This window comes from Rhipicephalus microplus, chromosome 1 (genome assembly GCF_043290135.1).
Source record: "Rhipicephalus microplus isolate Deutch F79 chromosome 1, USDA_Rmic, whole genome shotgun sequence".
Taxonomy (NCBI): domain Eukaryota; kingdom Metazoa; phylum Arthropoda; class Arachnida; order Ixodida; family Ixodidae; genus Rhipicephalus; species Rhipicephalus microplus.
In genome coordinates, this window is record NC_134700.1 from 90,993,743 (window position 1) to 91,013,507 (window position 19,765).

General features: G+C 45.6%; 1 protein-coding gene across 1 annotated transcript; it reads right to left on the bottom strand.

Moving 5' to 3' along the window:
* Positions 1-387: 387 nt before the first annotated feature.
* Positions 388-6,239, bottom strand: LOC142788225 (uncharacterized). Its single transcript, XM_075884829.1, has 4 exons — positions 5,079-6,239; positions 4,288-4,545; positions 3,572-3,694; positions 388-3,021 (listed from the first exon to the last, which is right to left on the bottom strand). Exons 2-4 carry the CDS (start codon positions 4,424-4,426, stop codon positions 2,855-2,857), a joined length of 429 nt encoding a protein of 142 aa, XP_075740944.1. The 5' UTR covers positions 4,427-4,545; positions 5,079-6,239; the 3' UTR covers positions 388-2,854.
* Positions 6,240-19,765: the final 13,526 nt, after the last annotated feature.

Genomic DNA, 19,765 nt, shown 5'->3' on the forward strand with positions numbered 1-19,765 from the left:
ACGTGTTTGCATATTCGACCAGCAATCAGTCTTCACGGTGTTTTGAAGAAAATCTACACATGCAGTGAGCTAACTGCTTGCAGCCAAGTTGACTGCCTTTGTAGGGACACGCTTTTGTGCTAATTTGGTGGGCATCATCACATGCAGCAAGACCAAAGAGCAGGGACAGTTAGAGCTGATGCAAACAGAGTGATTAGTTTGTGTCTTCTCTCCCGCTATTTGTCATGCTGCACGCTTCAGTGTAATGTCGCTGTCAATGGTTAAAATGAACTATAGCAGTTAATCGAGTTCTGCTGAGAGGGTCCCGTATTGTCCAGAATGGAACAGAACAATGGCAATTTGATTTGTGTGATAAAGAGGTACCCTGCTTTTGGCTACTAGAATAAATTTCTAAACTGAAGTTTATTTTTTATTAACAACAGTTCCAGTGCAGATGAAAGGTGCATGGACAAAAATCGTGTATTCAGCTTGACTAGGTTTGTGACCTTAATTGTAATTGCGAACCGGTATCACAGTATGCATAAATATCACACACATATACAACCATGGGTGATAGCTTGCTTATTCTGATTAAAATGGAAAGGTTGAAATCGACATATTCAACCAACGCAATGTGTACGAGATATGCCATGTAGAGTAGCTATGCTCGAAACTAATCTTCGCAGGTTCGTTCCATTTTACCCAATTTCTTGCCCATGACTGTAGGTTGGTAAATGAAACTTCTTCGAACACACATATTCTGTGTAAGGTTACATTTATTTTTATGCAGTACAAAACAAATTGAAATGTATAATGGCTCAAAAGAGAAATAACTAGAAACAAATTCAGCCAAATTATTACCAAACTTACTCACCAATGACAAACGATTTCTCATTTAAAAGATACATACATGCATACATACATACATGCATGCATGCATGCATACATGCATACATGCATACATGCATACATACATACATACATACATACATACATACATACATACATACATACATACATACATACATACATACATACATACATACATACATACATACATACACTCAGGTGTAAATATTAAAATGAATGGCTATAAAACAACAATTCTAATACACTCATTTTGAATATACTACAGAAAGTAACTTACGAGAGATATCCACCGGCACTGTTATGTCTGAGCACGGTGTTTCTCGAATTATCTCGCAAAAGCTTGATGCATAGTTTTCTGCTGCTGCCCAGTGACAAGCAGTTTTTATAAAAAACACAAGAATAAAGCCCTTGACAATGTCATGCTAAAGAAAAGGGCTGTGCATCAATATTTTGTACATGTCTGCAATATCACTCTGTTTATTTACATAGCTTGGCTCATTCACAACCCACTAACAAAGCATGTTAGGACACTTGGGCTGAAAGTTGGCACAGCACGAGTAAATTCTAGACAAAACATGAATAATACAATTATAAGCTACTAAGCTCCTTGGTGCAAACAGTGTTTATATTGACAGCTATAGGTGCCATTTCGTTTCCCCAAAACACTTCTCAAAAGTAGAATCCACTTTATTTAGCTAAAAGTTTCTATTCTGGCGCGTCGTGGTGGCTCAATGGTGGAAGCGACTCTTTCGGCCAAGAAAACAAAGACCAATTATTTTTCCAGTTCGTGAATTCACCCCATGCTAACATTGAGGCAGCTGGTAAGAGTGCTTTTGGAGAGAGGAAACCACCACATTCCCACCAGTTGTGGCCTTGGGTAGCTATTTCACTTGGACAAAAATGATGAAAAACATTCCTCAAGAAGACTTCAAAGTTTGCACATCAACACAGTTCCCATACAGCTGTCTATTAGTCTGCTTGAAAAATATTGAGTTTACTGGTGGACAAAGACTGTACACTATGTGAGGTGATGCTCCAGTGCACTGCATGTATGTCTTGCTGCTGGCCTCAACTGCGATGTTGCTCAGCACATATGTGTAAAATAACAACGAATACTATGCCACTGCAAAGTAATTATGTGTCATTTGCATGAAACAGGGACCACAATAAAAGAACAAAACAACATTTGCCTTCACAAAGTTCAAAAATTGTAAATAAATTTCCACAGAGTTTTCACAGTTCATCTGAGGATAGTAATATTGATTGTAAACACATTCTTACTTCCACTAACAAACTATTTTAAGATGCCAGATTCAATATTAGAGTATACCAGCACTTTTGTAGGGCTAAAAAATTGTACAGGCACCTAGAAAAACACAAGTGAATGCATGGTATAGCTACATATAAAAATAAGTACTTTTATTTCTAGTCTGAGTAGAGCTGCATAGATGATAAGTCACTTGCATTACATTATGAACAAACCTTTCCGAGCAAAGTATACATTTAAAAAGTTACACTTATACAGTAGATAAGTAGACTGTTGAAGGACGGACAGGCAGTGGGATAATACCCAAGCACTAAAATCTTCTGTTAAGATATACTAGGAGTAGTGATGATCTACTTCCTTTCAAATAAAATAATCCACATAGATTCACTTCCCAGAGCTTATACACTCATGGCATCATTGGTGCTATACAAATGAGTGTACACTGAAGGATTACATCGACTAAGTACATGATTACTTCATCCATGGCTTTACTTCTTGTACTACAAAGAATGCAGACACAGTTACCATTGGCAACCATGGATGCTGTGATTTCTGGCATGTAAATGTAGAGGCACGCAGGCACTTAACACACATGTTAAAAACTTCAGCTCAAAAATATTTGCCCACTAACACTACAGCAGCCTTTAAATTAGCGTCATAGTTTGGTATCTTCCATGCAAAATTTAAATAATTTTGAATGCAAGCAAATGAACTGCTGTATAATGCACTGCTATGAAGTTAAGCAGTAGCTGCTCCTGACATCACAATGTGCTCTTTCTGCTGTTGTAAACTTTGAGCAGGAGAACAGTCACTGGCAGTCCCTTTATACTTGTTGGTCTTCTGTGCTCTGTTCTTGATACACTGTACATGACCGTGGAGCACCAAACCCCTTGTTACTGCTGGAACTTAGAAAAATACAGATCATTGTTACAACCATGCTACATGCAAGAGTGTATAGTTGTCAATTATGTGCTCATATTTACAGATATTGTATTTTCAGAAGCCAATGACAAGCCTTAACACACACACACACAAACAGTGAAGACTGAAAATATATTTAATATGATACAAGAGCAAAACTACAATGTTATAGATGAAGGCATGAAACTTCTGCCAGACATAAAAAGCCAATAAAGTTTCTTCTATTTTGACTTTACACTAGGTGCGAGAAGCAGACCACAAATAAGTTCACTAAGAAATACAAGTTAGACTGCATTACAACGCAACAGCCAATGTTCCCAACTTTAAGGCTGTCTAACATAGCCAGCTCACCGTACTGCGTATAGGAGCAAATGGGCAGTCTAGAAGACACAAAGAACTTGTGGATTATGAGAGTGCTTGTTGCTGACATCTATTATTCTAAATGAAGAAAACCTTTCAAAAATGCACTTCATCAGGGGAAATAATCATACGCAACAAACACAACGGGCTCCTACAGGTGCCACCAACACTCACCATTATTGTTGATACCAGTGGCTTGCCGGATAGATATGCTGCGTCCTGCACAGAACACCAAAGGAGCGCTCCATGACTTGGATTGCACGTGTGCTAGCTGCATCGCTCTGCTGCTGAAATAGGCTAGCCACAGACAGAGAAATGAGAAGCCATGGCTTTGAAACACACTGAACGTCACCTTTAGAGATCAACAATGCATACTTAGGTCAGGTACAATTTGTAGAAAAATATATATCACTATGCAATCGTGGTGAACATGTTCGGCTGAAACATAAGCAACAGCACTGAGAGAGAAAAAGCTGCATTAGGTAAAAGATGCAGTTACTGGCCCTATGTCATCTGAAGCTTCTTCAATAGGTCTTTCTCCTTACAAGTTGTGAACAGCCAGGCAATTTTCACCCACTTGCTATTTCCTTCCAGAGCACTTGATCCACAGAGGGAGTCACAAGCTCGAGAGCTCAATAAGGAATCAAAGTATTTGTGCTCGTTTCAAAGCACAAGCTTTTGAGCCTCAGATTATTTGAGTTTCATTCATAAGCTGCAGGCTTTCAGCTTTCAACATTCTCAATTATCTTGCAATTTAGTTCTATAAATGTTGAATAAGAATTATGTGTAATAATATTACAGGTATCCACTGAAAGCAACCATGCTTGGGTTTTCAATTTGTGCACAGTAAGTGGTGTTCACGTAATCGTATGTAATAAAGAAAAACTAACCTTGCAGCCAGCCGTTAGGCAGTTTTGTGCGCTCGAAGCTCCCAAGCAGATCGCAGTCCTTCCAGATGAGGCTGCCATGCATGCTTCCACGCCCCATCCGCTGAATGATAACAGTCCCAGCAGTGACATAGGCTTGCATAGTTAGGGAGAACGCGTCCTTCCTATTTTTGTACAGGTGCTCCAAGTAATTATGAGGATTGATGTGCCAGAACGTTCAACCGATGAATCACAGGACCTTAACAAACCAATCTCTGCGATCTGTGAAGAGCCAAAAACGAGATATTTAAAAACAATCATTGAAGCACTCACTTCTAATACTTAATTGAGGAAGCTATCACTTCGTTAATGTGACCAAAATCTGCTATCATCGCTTTGAAATAAACTGAAGCCTCATGTAAAATTTACGTACCGCAACATATATGTCCTACTGAAGTATAGTACTAGCACAGTGGTAATCGTCTATAGAACTAATTTTCCAAAATAACATAAATTTTTTAAGTGCAACCTGGCTTCTGAAAAATAAATTCACATTACCTTTCCAACTATCAAACGTGCTCAATCGACAGGCCCAATCTCATAATCAAACAAGAGCTCACTTGTATCAAATCACAAAAAACTTTTTATGTATTTGCTCCATAATATATGTATGTATATAACAGTAGTAGTATATTTTTCATGCTTCAACTTACCATAGAGAAACATTACATCTGATGGGCTTAAAAACTTGCACACGTTATAGAACTGCGTGAATTATAGTACTGGTGAAATTTAGTTCTGCAAGGTGAACTCACCGATGGCAGCATTTAGTAGCTGTCGGTGTCATGAGGAACCAAGTACGGCCAACAGGCAAAGGGCATCTGCAGACTGGAAGCTGCCAATGACAGCAATGAAGGGCTGGCCAGGCGTGCACGTCCATTGATAAAGTGTAAGAACTGGCCATGACCAGCTGTTGTCAAGGCTCTAGTGCCGTGAAAAACGATGGACAGACGAACTCGGAAACCTGTAGTTAGGCGGTATTGGCCTACAACTTCATCCAAAGCAAGGCACCGGTCAAATCTTTGCTTTTTCTGGGGGCCGAAGGGAAGCTTGACGTTCACGGGCTCTCGCTGCCACATAGAACTCTCAAGTTGTTACCGAAGAACAGTCTAGGCGCGCTTCCCAAGTAACACGATCCACAACAGAATGTAGCATCTCGCAGTTTTGGTTGATCACATCACAGCGCTAGGACTATGGTTATCACAAAAAGGAGAAGTGACGACTTAATAAACAAAAGCGCCAAGCTGCCCCACCACAACTTCGCCGGGCAAAACAGTTATCAACGGTGTCTTTCAATTTTCGGTCACACGAGCACAGCTTGTTCACAAGTCTTGGAACGTCAACACAGCACCACTGTTCACAACGAACATCGTTTCACTCCCGAACAGTACATTGCTCTCAAGTAAATAGAAGCGTACGGGCTAACTAGTGGCGAAGCAAGAACCAAGCGCGCAGTTCATACGTTTCCGTACGTACTTGGGGTCACTCAAGTAACGTGTCAAAACGCTGTCAATCCGAAATGTCGCACAGCACCCAACTGAGAGACTGGAAAGTCAAGCGAACGAACTGTTACCGGCACACAAACACACATTCCAGGCTTCTCGAGTGCTAGTTACCGTCGATACATCGACGCCGATCCCCGCTTGATAACCACACCGACGCACAGGCTTCGCTGCGCTTCACCGTACACCATTGCACTGCCACAGCTTTCCGCACTGCTCACACGCACTGAAAGAGCTGCTGTAATCACAACACATCCGGTCAAACGCTGAAGTAACTCGTGCGAGAAGCATTTGCTGAAAGTCGCACCGACCGATATGCTGTTTACGACGCCATGTTGTTTTCGACAACTGCACCGCACGTAAGAGAGCTCTTAGAAAGTACTTGCACTATTTTCACGGCATGAAAAAAATTTCTCTTATGTGCGAGGGGGGTGATATGACGAACAGGACAGGCATGCCAGATGAAAGAAGTGTTTTGGCAACGTCACGGAGTGAGCTTATGTAGAGGGTATTGCTTCACAACCAATCACAAGCTGTGCCTGTCGGCAAAGCCGTCGTCTGCTCGCGTTTGTCGTCTGCTTCGATCAGAGCATGCGACAGGGGATTCGCCTTCGCAACGCTATTATTCTCAGGTCAAGTGGCCGCGGCGTCGCACAAAATACATGTCAGTGGCTCGCTCTACCTTTGAATGATATTCGTGCGCCAAGTTAAATGGCTGGTAATTGACGCAAGGATGAATTCAGCCAAGGTTTGCTCCAGAATTGTGAGGGTTTGCATATTTTCGGTGTCATACAAAGTTACTAGGGTCATTTTATTCCGATTGCTTGCCATATTATCATGGTCCATATCGGTGTCTGAACAGTGAGGGTGAAGATGCATGATTTGTTTGTAGTTCCATGCGTAATCACGCGCACCCCTAATAGGCTTTGGTTTACAAAGTACGTTTTGTTCCAGATCGTCCCAAAGTGTATCGACAGCTGTATTTCAGAGATCGCAACCATTGGACAGTTAGAGCCAATGAAAGTACACTAGCGCACAAACTTTATGAACCACTCACTGAAAACTTCCTCTCATTTTTATTTCCAATAGCGTGCAAAGAATGTGCTCCCAATAACCTCTTTGGTGGTAATTTCCACCAATGAGGCAAGGATCTCGAGTCGCACTTTTAATTGGATGAGATGGGGCGCAACACAACAACATAACAAATAAGGTTGATCCTATGTCATGTCGCGTTCGAATGCACCGACCATTCACGTATCACATTGGTTTTCATCCAACCACAAATCTTTACATGCGTAGTTTTATGCCATTGACGCCCAATAGAATTCTTCAATTACTGCGACTTCGAACTTATTGGACGATGGTGGTTGTCAACACCATCCACTGCGTACAAGGGAAACAGCACGCGAAGCTCAAAGCGCCGAAAGAAATAAAAACGCACCAGCAGTCATCAGGCAGCCCTTAATGGGCGTGAATTAACTCAAAACCAGCCAGGGCACCAAAGTATACCGCTGCGGCAGCAGGTTCCAAGTAGCCACATTGTCCCTAAGAGTGGTCCGGACCACTCTTGGGATTTTCTCTCAGCCATGCTGTTTTTACGCACAATTTCGCTTCGTGAATCCACTTACGAGCACTTTTCAGTGACGTAAGCAAATATAGCAACTGCATCACCATCGCTGACATGTTCCCGGGCAGTCACAGCGCGCTTTATTTGCAGTGGCCGATGTAACAACTATGGCCTCTTACGACGTTTTTTTGTTTCGTGAATCGACTTACGCAACAAAATTTCTCTTGCGCAAAAATGTTTTCGTAAGTGAGTTTTGTGAATCCGGGCCCTGGCTTGCGAAGGCTGCGTGGAGGAGCGGCAAGGGTATCCAGCTTGCCTCCTCTCATCCTCGTTTCACTCTGCTTCAAAAAAAAGTTTTCTGAGCTCCTAATGAATCAACTGAGAAAAAGGAGGAGGAGTAAACATTTATTGAAATGGCATACTATGGGTGGGTGGGTGGAGCCCTTATTTTAAAGCCTCACTGGCCCGAGCGCCTCGCTCGACCTGGTCCAAGGTTGCCCACTGGTTTCCCAGGTCCTGCCGGGTGAGTCGCCCTTCCCACGACCTTTTAAATTCGTTTTGTGTGATGAGGGGTGAGTTGCGCTCTGCTGGTCTTTGTTGACAAGTCCAAGTGATGTGCTGGAGTGTTGGTGTGTCACCGCTCCAAGGGCAGTGGTCAGCAAATTGGTATGGCCGAAGTTTGCTAAGTGTGTGTATGTTGGGATATGTGTTCGTCTGTATTCGTCTCCCATTCCTGGATTGCTAGCGGGTGTGTTTACGGTGGGGTGGCGCCATCGTCAGCTGGGCCAGTCTTTGGCTCTTAAGGATATCTGGCGGCAGCGTAGGTGTGAAGTAATGTGCCCGGGTTGGCATGTCCGCGGCTCGGAAAGTTCATGCTCGAGCCATGCGGTCTGCCCGTTCGTTTCCTCCTACAGCTTCGTGGGCGGGACACCATGTGATGCCATGGTCTTCTTGGAGGCTAGATCCTAGCATGCGTAGGACGCTCTTGGGAAGGACGCCTTTTAGAAACAGTCGACAAGCCTCTTGGGAATCCGTGAGAACGTGCGCAGACTGTCGCTTGCACTCTGCTGCACGGATGGCTATTGCTATGGCTGCCGCTTCTGCTACGCCCGTGCTTTTCATACGTATTGTCGCCAAAGTGATCGCATGGTTTCGGTTGGTAATCACTGCAGCAAATGCGTTTTGCCTCGTTGGGTATAGACTGGAGTCTGTAGAGTAAATGTCGGGGTCATTTCGTAGCCGTTTTAGTGCCACCGCTCGTCAGCGGCCGGAATTAACATTGGGGTGCATGTTTTTTGGGATAGGAGCGCCATATATGTGTTCCCTGTCTTCTCTGGGTATTTGATGCCTTTCCTCACCGCAGAACTGTGGTGACAAGGGGTATGAAGCCTCTGAAGCAATAGTCTGCCTTGCATCGTCGAGTTGAGTCTCTCTCTCTCTGCGTGATCAATACAGGTGTGGCGTGTTCTTCATATGTACTATATTCAAACAAGCATTCCTAACGCTCTGTGTCAATGCAGTGTGGCAGGCCCAATGCAGCTTTGTAGGCAATGCGTATGAGTGTGTTGGCCTGCTCTGCTTACCGTCTGCGTGTGAGTTGGTACGGGAGAGCATATGTAATGCGGGTAATGATAAAGGCATGTACCAACCTCCTGGTGTTTTTTTTCGTCATGCTCTCTTTACTGCAAGTGACTCGCTTTATGAGTCTCTCTACGCTCCTAGTTGTGCGTTTCAGCGTTTTTAGCGTGAACGATGTGCTGCCTGTCTCCTCTATCAGCTTTCCCCAGCACCCTGAGCTCCGATACTTGCTTTATCTGGTTCCCATTTAGCTCCAGATTGAAGGTTGGGGAGCGTGTCCAGAGGGTGTTCTTGGTCCGGATTTGCATATATTGAGATTTTTCCAGCGCGCGTGTCATACCTGCCTTCTTGGTATATCCCTCAATTGTATAAATCGCTCGTTGAAGAGTGTCTTGGTGGTCTCTATAAGATCTTTTCGTCGCCCAAAGGGTGATGTCGTCGGCGTAGATGGCTACTCCAAGTTCTTCGTCTTTCTCCAACATTAGAGCTAATTTCCGCATCCCTATATTGAATTATGGGGGGGGGGACAGTATAGAGCCCTGTGGAGTGCCTTTAATTGCTATGTGATTATTATTACCTTTTAGAGTGCCCAATCCTATGAATGCCTGCTCTGTTGTTGAAAAAACTTTGAACGTAGTTGTAGGTTATCTCCCCACAGCCTATCTCTTGTAGGGCATCAATATAGTGTCTTGATATGTTGTCGAAAGCTTTGCGCAGGTCCAACGCAAGCAGGATTCTGTTCATTCTTCCAGGTTGTGGGTTTATAACTTCGTCGCGAAGCAGAAGGAAGACGTCTTGTGAGGAAATTTCCTGACGGAAGCCAAACATGCAATTCGGTAGGAGAAGTACCTCCTAAGTCGTGTATGGATGATCTTCTCGAAAATTTTACCCAAACAAGAGGTTAACAATATTGGTCGAAAGTTTTGGAGCAATTTTGGTTTTCCAGGGTTTGGTATTTCAATTATTTCTGCCTGCTTCCATTCAGGTGGTACGGATCCTCCTGTATTCCAAATAGTGTCATTGAAGAAACTTGTTAGGTGCTCTGTGTTGCACTAGCTAAGTTTCTAATCATGGTATTCGTGATGCGATCCGGTCCAGGCGCAGTGTTCTTTCTGAAAGATTGCGCTGCAGTGTACACTTCTGCAAGTGATATTGGTTCATCAAGGGCAGAGTTCGCTCGACCCATATAGGGTGTTATTGTTGTTCATGTTGGCCCTTCGCCCATGTACGTGTCTTGGAGCTCATGAAGAAGGTTCGCGTCTGTGCCTGCGTGGTCATTAAGCTTACGCCTCAGGGCTAGCGTGCTTTCTCTTCGTGTGGTACCAGGAGCATGCATATTACGAAGAATTACCGAAGTTATTTTCGTGCTTAGATTCCCCCGAAAAGAGTCACACAAGCTCCTCCAGTTAGGAGTGCACAGCTTTAGTGAGTACGCATTGGCTGCCTCCGTGATTTGTGCTATGCGCTCTCCAAGCTTTCGGTTGTGCCACTGCCTCTTCCATCTTTTTATGAGGCTGTGTCTTGCCTCCCATAGGTGGATGAGATGATTGTCGATGGCTGGGTTTCGCGGTGTTGTTTTAAATCGTTCAGTTGGTTGGTCTGCTGCCTCCTGTACATAAATCATCCAGTCTTTTGTCGTGTTGAGGTCCTGAGTATGAGTCCGGTACTCCTTAAATTTCCTCCAATCTATCGGACATGCAGTACCGGTCGGTTGCCTTATGCTTGCCGTTTGTATAGAGAAGCTGAAGATGTAATGGTTGCTTCCCAGTGTTTCGTATAGGCTCATCCAGGTTACTCCTCGTTCATCGCTTACAAAACTTAGGTCAGGGATGGTGTCTCTGGCCACGCTGTTTCTCAGTCTTGTGGGAGAGTCTGGTTGCGTGACGAGGACTAGATCATGAGCCTGCGTTGCCTTCAGCAAATTGATTCTTTGACCGTATCCCTTTTGTAGCCTCACTCTGTATGCCAGGCGTTGAAATCTGTAGCAGTGTGACTCTGTCACCTCGTTTCGTGCTGTTTATAGCATGACAGATAATTGGTGTGAAGTCCGCGATCCGATCTCGAGGCGAACTATAGACATTCGCGACAATGTTTTTCGGGCGATCTCTCTAAACAGGCCATACTGTTGCTATTTGGTGTGGTATTTCAACTCTTGGTACAGTTTCTACGCTAACAACGAGATCCTTCCGAACTAAATTAGCCGTACCCGTGTTGTTTGTGTTTGTGTGAAGTGTGTATCCCAATACTGAGCGTTTTGGTGTTCTTGCTTTTCGCAAACATATGAGATCAGGTGCAATAGAGGTGGATTGATCAATCAGTGTTAGCGCAGATTCTTTGTTGTGCAGGGAGCGGCAGTTCCACTGCCATAACTTGAGATTATCTTGCTGGCGTGTGATGGGTCTAGCCGTCATAGGGGCTCTCAAATGTATCCGTGTCAGTCGTCGCCGATACCTAAGGACAGAGGCCTCCAGGGCTTGAGATTCTCCGTTTCCTTGGTTTATTTACTCCTTCGGTGGAGTCTTCGACCTAATTCTTAAGATTGCCCAGCTCCGCAAACAGAAGTTGGAGTTGGGTTCCTATGTCTTGCAGCTGTCCCTCTACATTTTGCGGCTGGGAAGTGGCTGGTTGTGTTGCGCTGGCTTCCATTTTGGTCTGTTGATTTTGTGTGCTCTGGTTGATTGTTCCATTGGCCAAAAGTTGTTTAAGTGCTGCTACCTCTGTCTGTAGTGCCACAAGACTAGATTTAAGTTGCTTTTTTTCTTCGATTATTTTTTTATATTCTTCGTGTTGTGTGGTTGGTGTGGTCGTGTGAGATGCGACATGAGCCCAGCTTACCGGCATAGTGGCAGGCGGAGCTTGCTACTGCTGCTGCCCCATAGGTCCAGCGCTGGCTCCATAGGTCCAGCGCTGGCTCGAACGTCAGTCTGTGATTCCGCAGCTTTCCGCTTTGGCTGGTTTGTTGCTCGTTTCTAGGACCTTGACATCGATCTTGGTTTTCGTCGAGGTGGAGACTTGGAAGCGGTGCGTGCTGCGTTTCCATCGTGGCGTGTTGGGGTGCTGCGTCGGATCGTTGACCGCCGCTTTCTGTCGTTGCGAAGCTCCAATTCCTCTTCTTCTGATGAAAACCAGCGTAACTCCTTACGCTTAGAACTGTGTGCACGCTTTAATTTTCTGGCAGTCACGCTCAGCTGCTTGAGTTTCTGTGTACCGCTGCGGTCACCTGTGACGTGTTCTACTCCGCACGAGGCACACTTTGGCACGCAATCATGTCCGTCAGTTGGGTCTCTCGCTTCGCATATGCGGCAGATGCGAGCGTCTGGTTAGGGGCACACATCCGCACGTTGACTCTTGCTGCAGCAGGTCTTGCACACTTGCAACGTGGCTCAGTATCAGTGGCATGCCAATTATCCTCCGCAGTAATACACGAAACGCAGAGGAGTCGGGCCACAGAAGGTGATTGTCGCACTCTTCGTTTCTCCCATTATACGGGCTTGTATAATTTCCACTCCTTGCGTTCGCACTCACAAGTTTGTCATCAGCGTTTCAGAAGGGGTGCGGGATGGTATGCCGTGTATCACTCCCCTGAGTGCCCCATCACCAGTCACCGCGTACACGTTTACGGCGTGTGCACGGCCGTTTTTTGTGAACACGGTAATGCGACGAAGCCGCTCCGCAACTTCTTGCTCCAATGTCGATATAATGACTATGTTTAATCCTAGTTTTATCCGCAACAGAAAGTGCTCACTTGTTACGGCGTGTTGGCAAGCTGCGGTGACTGCCGCTGCCATCTACGGAGTAGTGATTCAGCGTAGTGGTAAGCTCTGGTGAGGCCTAATAACAATTTTGAAATCATCCTTTGGAAGTGGTGGGAGCTTGACTCTCTTTCTTCGTCGGGTTCTTGGTCGAGTTTCCTTTGTCTTTTCTTCGGGTCTCTTCTGCCCCCGTTTCCTTTTTCTCTCTTGCTGTTTTTTCTGCCTTAAGGTGAGAACGGTGTGCCAGTGGTCCTCTGTCGTCGTTCTCTCGAATGTTCCGGGGTGCCTTGTCGTTAGGTTGGGGCCCTGGATTTCGCTTGTAGAAGGTGTGGCGAAGTCCATGTCCTCAACGACCGTGATACTTGAAGTGCTTGCTGCTGATGGTGGTGTCGACGAAATGCCTGCGGCTCCATATCTCGTGCAGGATGCTGCGTAGTTGTCAATGTGGCTCCCTAGACGCCGGCGGCGTTGGAGCTGCCACGCCGAGATGGCGTTTAGCACAGCTCGTCCACCACTTGAGCTCACTCTTTTGAGAAGTCTGCGTTTCGTGCGTTCGTCGGAGGTTTACTTGTTTGGTGTCCAAATGTTCCCCTCAACTTCACGTATCGTTTGGTGCCACTTGTCTGATGGGCAGACACACTTTTCTAGCGCAAACACACGAATAATATGGAGCGCGACGTGAGCCACGTAGCGCTCGTCGAACTAATTGAAAAGCAAATTGTGGCAAAATGTTCCTCATCGGACACCCAACTGCCATGGTCTAACTAAAATTTGGTATGGGGCCTGGTGAGTTACCCTTCAAAATAAAGGTGACTTTGCATATGACCATCCAAGCTGCCCTCCACTGGTGTATTTGCTTGCGTAATTTTAACGTGGCTATTCCTAAAATTGATGGTTTTGCTGAACGCTCTTATGTCGATGTCTTGTATCGGAACGGTCTTCCCTGAAATACCACTTGTATCGCGCTCCTAAGCCCATTATGACGGGCAAGAGAGGTCTCCCTTATCGTAGATGTTTGTTCGTAGGACGCAGATAAGACTGCTCGTGTGCTGGCTGCCTTGTCCCTTGACGGATGATGATCTCTAAAGAGCTCATCCCATTCTTGAGTTAATGATGAATAAAGATATGTTATCGCCATTCCTTCAAACTTCGTTGTCATTGGGCATCAGTTTCCTTTATCGGTCAGATCCAATTAGGCGGCTGACTCCGGTTTGACAGTTCACGCTTCGAAAACTATCTGCATCTACCAATAGTTTGTATTCTTCGAAGAATACCTAATGAAGATTGTTCGTGCTTAGGTGTTGGAGTGGTGGGCCTGGCGCCCAATCTACTGTGAGTTACTTCTGCTGCATACCCGTCATTGCACGGGCCATGGTGAGTGGTTATAGGCCAAACGAGAACAGCAGAAAGGGTTTGATAGCATACACGACCAGTATTTCAAATCACTGATGTTACTTAATTGTGCTCGAGATACATTGACATCGTGCCATGCTGATGTTGCTATGTAGTAAGTCAGAGAGACAACCCCGAGAGCACAGCGATAGATAGATAGACAGATAGATATGTAGCACAAATACAAAAGAAAAAGAAAGAAAGAAACAGAAAGAAAGAGAGAAAGAGAAACAGTTGTAGTGCCTTAAGTGCACAAAGAAATGGCTCGCATATAAAAAAGACGCACCTAAAGAGCAGGAGCCCGAGGCACCCGTATAAATACAAAGAAGCGTATTTAAGAAGAAACAGAAGATGAAGATTAATAATATGCCTATAAATAGTGCAGAAACGTTTCCACGGGGCTATTCAGTGTATTGTACTACGTAGCCAAAATTCGATGACGCTCAGGATCACCAAAAGAACTAAAGAACTCGGGAATGCATGGCGGCGCGAAGGTGACATTTCTGCAACGTAGTATTTTGTTAATGACGTCCAATTCTACGCAATGTGGGAGCTTCATCTCATCACTCATACTACTTACGCTGCCAATGTCTGCGCACTGCGACCTTTAATAACCACAGTTGCACGAAAGCTATTTACGACGAAGCTGGAACTATTCATAGCACTATTTTCTCCAAATAATTGAAAAGGTAAGCTTCATCGTAATGAAAAAAAAACTTGACTTGGGGCTTCCTTCCGGTGCGTGTGAAGTTAAGGCGCACACACAGGACGACGAATATCAATATGACACATGCACAGCTGCCACTTTGACAATACTTGTATACTGTAGTGCGACACAGTATCACCAGAGAATGTGTCGAGGCCAGTCATTAAAAATAAAATGGGGCATTTCTAGATCAGGTGAATAATCAACATGACCAGTTTACACACAAAAAAAAACGTGGCTGATCCGCGTATATAGGAATCAGTATACGTAACATGAAAGGGAAACGTATTTTCGCAGAGGTGGTTGAGCGTTTTTTGTGCATTGTTTCATCAACAGCGACAAATCGCAAATTCATGTGAAGAACGACAAGCAGCTCGAAACTTGCAGCGCACATCTCAAGCAGCAAGCACGCCCGATATTAGAATACATAGAATGAGCGTGGACTAACTGTCACCGCGCGACACTTGAAGCGCACTGTTCAAAGAGAATGAAAGACGCACCTAAACGAGGGCGCAAGTATACACGGGGCAAGTGCAAACAACTGTCAAAATTCTTCCTTCGTCGTGTGTCAGCAGCGCGTTACTTTCCTAAACACCGTCGCAGTAGTGAGCGAAGTCACCTTCGTCATTTGCCGAATTACGCGTCTGATAAGCGCACGTGCAGGAGAGACCACGCTCTGTGGGGGCGGCGCTTCGTGGAGGCGACGACCTTTAGAGCGCGCCCAACGGTATAGAGAGTAGAGCATGCATCGAGGAACCCTACCCAACGCTAGTGGCACTGTATACGATACCTTTAGGTAGCCGAGTGGCGCATTTGTTTCCCGCGGTGGCCGCCTACCTGGAATCTTACAAGTAACCGTAGTGCGCTCTGAAGCTCGTTAGCTTTGAACTGGCGCTTTTATTTGCCTTAGATTCATCTCCTTAAGCTTCGAGAGCAGTTTTGGGGGGATTCGGCAGCATTTTTGAAAAGCATAGTTAAATAATGCTGTAGGTTTAGTAGGGCGCTCATTGTGAGTTGCTGCTTATCTTCCATAGCTGACGCCACTTGATCATGTGGCATAGAGTTACTGTATGTGCTACGTTTAGGTAGCAGACTTGCACAAAGGCAGTCCCTCGTTTTTTTTAGTGGAACACCTTCTACCAAATTTGAAACAAACTTTCTGTTCTAATTTCTAACACAAGGGCTCGTATTCAGTGTTTGCACTTTGGAGCCCTCGACCTTATACACGTACATGGTGACTGATGCGTACGTAATCATTGAACCAAAGCAAAAAAAAAAATAAAGACAGACGCTTGTAGGGACAAAAGCTACGTATCTTGACCTCTTTTTTACGTTATCCTTTAAAAAAAAATGGCAGCATATCTACAGGTAAATGATGGAGAGCGGGGCGAAGCATTCGTCCGTTCATTCGTTCTTGCTTCCGTACGTTCATGCATCCGTCTGTGCGACCTTCCGTGCGTCCATTCGCCCCTCCGTGCGTGCGCCTGTTCGTGCATCCACACGTCCATCCATGCGTTCGTCCCTGAGTTCGTCCATGCGTCCACCCGTCCGTGCAGCCATCCGTGTGTCCGTCCATGCATCTGTCTGTGTGTTCGTTCGTCCATCTCGTCAACACTCCAAGTACCACCACCTCGCATCTGTTCATCATATATTCTGTATATAGAAGCACCGCCATCCAGCAGACATTCCAAGGACTAAACGAGAGGTGGCACACGCAGTCTTTTTTACGGCTTGCGCTTCGGGTCTACTTCCCACCTTTAACTACCTCGAGTTCATGGCATATACTAGTTCACTGTATTCATGGCACTGCGGCGCAACGCTCGCTAAACCTTTCTAAAACCAAGGAGGTTACGCCCAGCGAGTATAACGTAGCAACCCTTTCTTGTCAGATAGTGCTCAATGTACATGCCAATGGCTGCTAATTGGGAATGGGAGACAGGAGAATTCGGCTTTTAGTTAACGCGCACGCTGCAAATTTTTATTGTTCAACAGCGCACAGGAGATATCTCCCAATGGCACCACCTTGCAGGTTAAAGCGTAAGACTGGTTACGCACTACGACAACGATGAGGGACGAACGGGGCCGCTTCAAGAAGCTTCGCCCCTAAAAAGAGGCATAAGACGCACAAAATTCTTGAGGCAGTATTCTGAAATAAACATGTACAGCGTTCAACTGTCATGTCTATAACGATGGAGCGTCGCGTGCGGAACGGCACGAGCGGCATCTGCATTGGCAAATACGCCACATCTGAGCGTGCGCGGTGCTTGTGATGTGCCTGCCTTGCGGTTTTCACCCTTCTTTATCTCCGCGGCAGCGATGACTGCTTTTGCCGTCGCATCGTTGTCAACATTATAGAACTAAAAAAAAGGAAACCAGCATTTGCACGGATAGGCGCCTTTTATACTCTAAACTTTTTCTCGCTTCGTGATATATCATATCAAAGCGCGAACGGTCCACTTCGTTTTTAGGGGCGAACCTCCTCCTATTCTAACCTGGTCACTTCTCACGCGTAACCGAGAGAAGAGACAAGAGAGAGAGAAAAAAGGAAAGGTATGGATGACCATTTCTCGTCTTATTTCCTAGGTGGCGTTACTCTGTCGCTCACGGAGGAAGGAAAGGTAAGGAGAGGGCATGCCCACCCGACGCAGGGCGTCAAAAATGTGGCGGGAATTACGTCACGTGCGGCCATATTCACTGGGAACAACGACGGCGTTTTGTTATTGTTGATGTAGTGCGATGCGGCACCGTTGAGGCGGTCCAGCGGCGGTGTGCGCGTTTTCATGGGCCTCGCACCTAACCGTGGCGTACTGCAGATGTTCGACAGCATCCATTCTTTGTGCCACATTGTTAGCTACGCGATTTTCCTCCGGTGGTTGTTGTAACCAGGTGTCTGAACTAGAAACCACGGAACGAGCGCGCGTATACGTGCTCCGAATTTGCAGCGTCCGTCAAAATTATGCTGAAAAACCATCATAGAAGATAACGACTGTGCTCAAGAATTCGTTCAATGAATGCCTCGTAGGTTAGTGACAGTTATGCGGTGTTGCTTCATATGACAACGGACGATGCATTTGCGGTCCACAGACCCTTATTAAGACTGTAATCTAATCTTGCTTCTCATGGTCCTGTACAGTTACCACATGCTTCTGCGCATTACAGTTCCTCTTCTGCTTCGCCTAAGATGCTCCCTCTTCACAATATTGTCTCGCTCTCCGCAATATTGTCTATATTATATCAAAACTCGTTAAAATGTCTACACGCACCTGCACAAGGTAACTAGGTGCACCTCACTAGATGCGCATGCTTGTGCATTAAGAAGCTGACAAAGCTGTTCGAACGATGTTGACCAAGTGATGTTTACCTTTTCTCCCACATTCCTTCGGCTAACTTTGCCACCTTTCGCCTTAACGCAATCCTGGTCTCCATTCTCCGTAGCTACTAGTGCGTGTGAATCACACTGGAGACGTGTTTTCATGCACTTTCGGGTGGTCTTTGCTGCTTTCATCCTAATGAAATCATGGCCTTTGGTATATCGATAGGAACCAGTGCACGTCAGACAAAAGAGGGGTGAAAACAAAGAGGCCGACGCAAACTCAACGGGCTGCCACGCACACAAGTGCCACCAACGCCGACTTTACTGGCATAATTACGGACCTCCGTGTTTATTGCAGGGAAGACATTTTTTCTTTTTTTATTGTTGTGTCTAGCCCACAGCCTGACCAAAAATTTCATAAAGCCTAAAGAGAAGTGCAAAAGGGGGAAAAGTGATCCGAAAGAAGCTGTACAAATTTCGGTGCCTGGTTCATCGCGCGGCAATGTCCGAAATATCATCTTTATTGGCACAAACAACTCATCAAACAAAAAAAAAAGCTTAACGTGCAACTTGCCGTGTTTATCGTAAACGCCGGCAGTGGAAGAGCACAACACCCATACGCAGAGATTTCGTCAACCGTATTGCGGCAGGACAGCGTGTTGACATTTGTTCCGCTGGTTTCGGATAACACCGACGCACGCGGCGCACAGGCCACGTACTTTTTGAGACAGAGAGGCAGTCGCGCCTTCTGCTTCGCATTCATGCATATGTAAACAAGAGAGAAGAATTTGCCCAGTCAATATGGCCGACTTCCTTCTTCATCGCGGCTTCACAACGAGTGACTTCAGGGCCTATCCTTCCTTTCCTTCCTTCGTGCTGTCGCTACTCTCCGAAGAGCCACTACTCTCCGATTGGCTGCTGTGCGCGCTTTGCCTGAGTGCGTGGAGAACGAGCGCCTCTCTCAATCTCCTGAATAGTCGCCGTACGTGGCGGATCGTTGGTGGGCTGTGGACGAAGCAGAGCGGCAGGCACGTTAAAGGAAAGCTGAAGAGATTTTAGAATTCAATCGAACTTCGTCTTTAGGAAGGACCGACATTATTGTCGATGATGTTCTATATGTTTTTGCGGTTGCAGCACCAGAAACTTTAGAACAGACGAAATAAAAGCTTGACTTGCTCCACCCCCACGAGCACGCCGAAAGTGTGGGCGTGAAAACATACGTCATATTCGTTTCCTTTTGCCCGGAGCAAATGTTCTTTCTTATCTTCAACCACGGCCTCCGTGACTAACTCATGACGTGCCGTTGCCGGAACTAATCGAAGAGGCCACACTTTATCAATGCTGCTGTTGCAGATGACGTAGCATGCCGAGAACGACGTCACCGTGTTTGCTCGGCGTCTCAAGAAGCACGGAGGCCACAGCCACCGTTTTTTTGACCGAAAAGTGCTATTGTCGTTCACTTTTGATAACTCTCACATCGCTTTTCTCATTCAGCATGGATCAAACTGTCCTTACACGCTCCTAAGTCATTTTTTTAGAAAAGTGCTTCAGCTTCCCTTGCGCTCGGCTTCTTTGGCTAGCGTCTCGTCAGTGTTACCACACGCCATCTGCATTCTTGAACGGGATTGGACG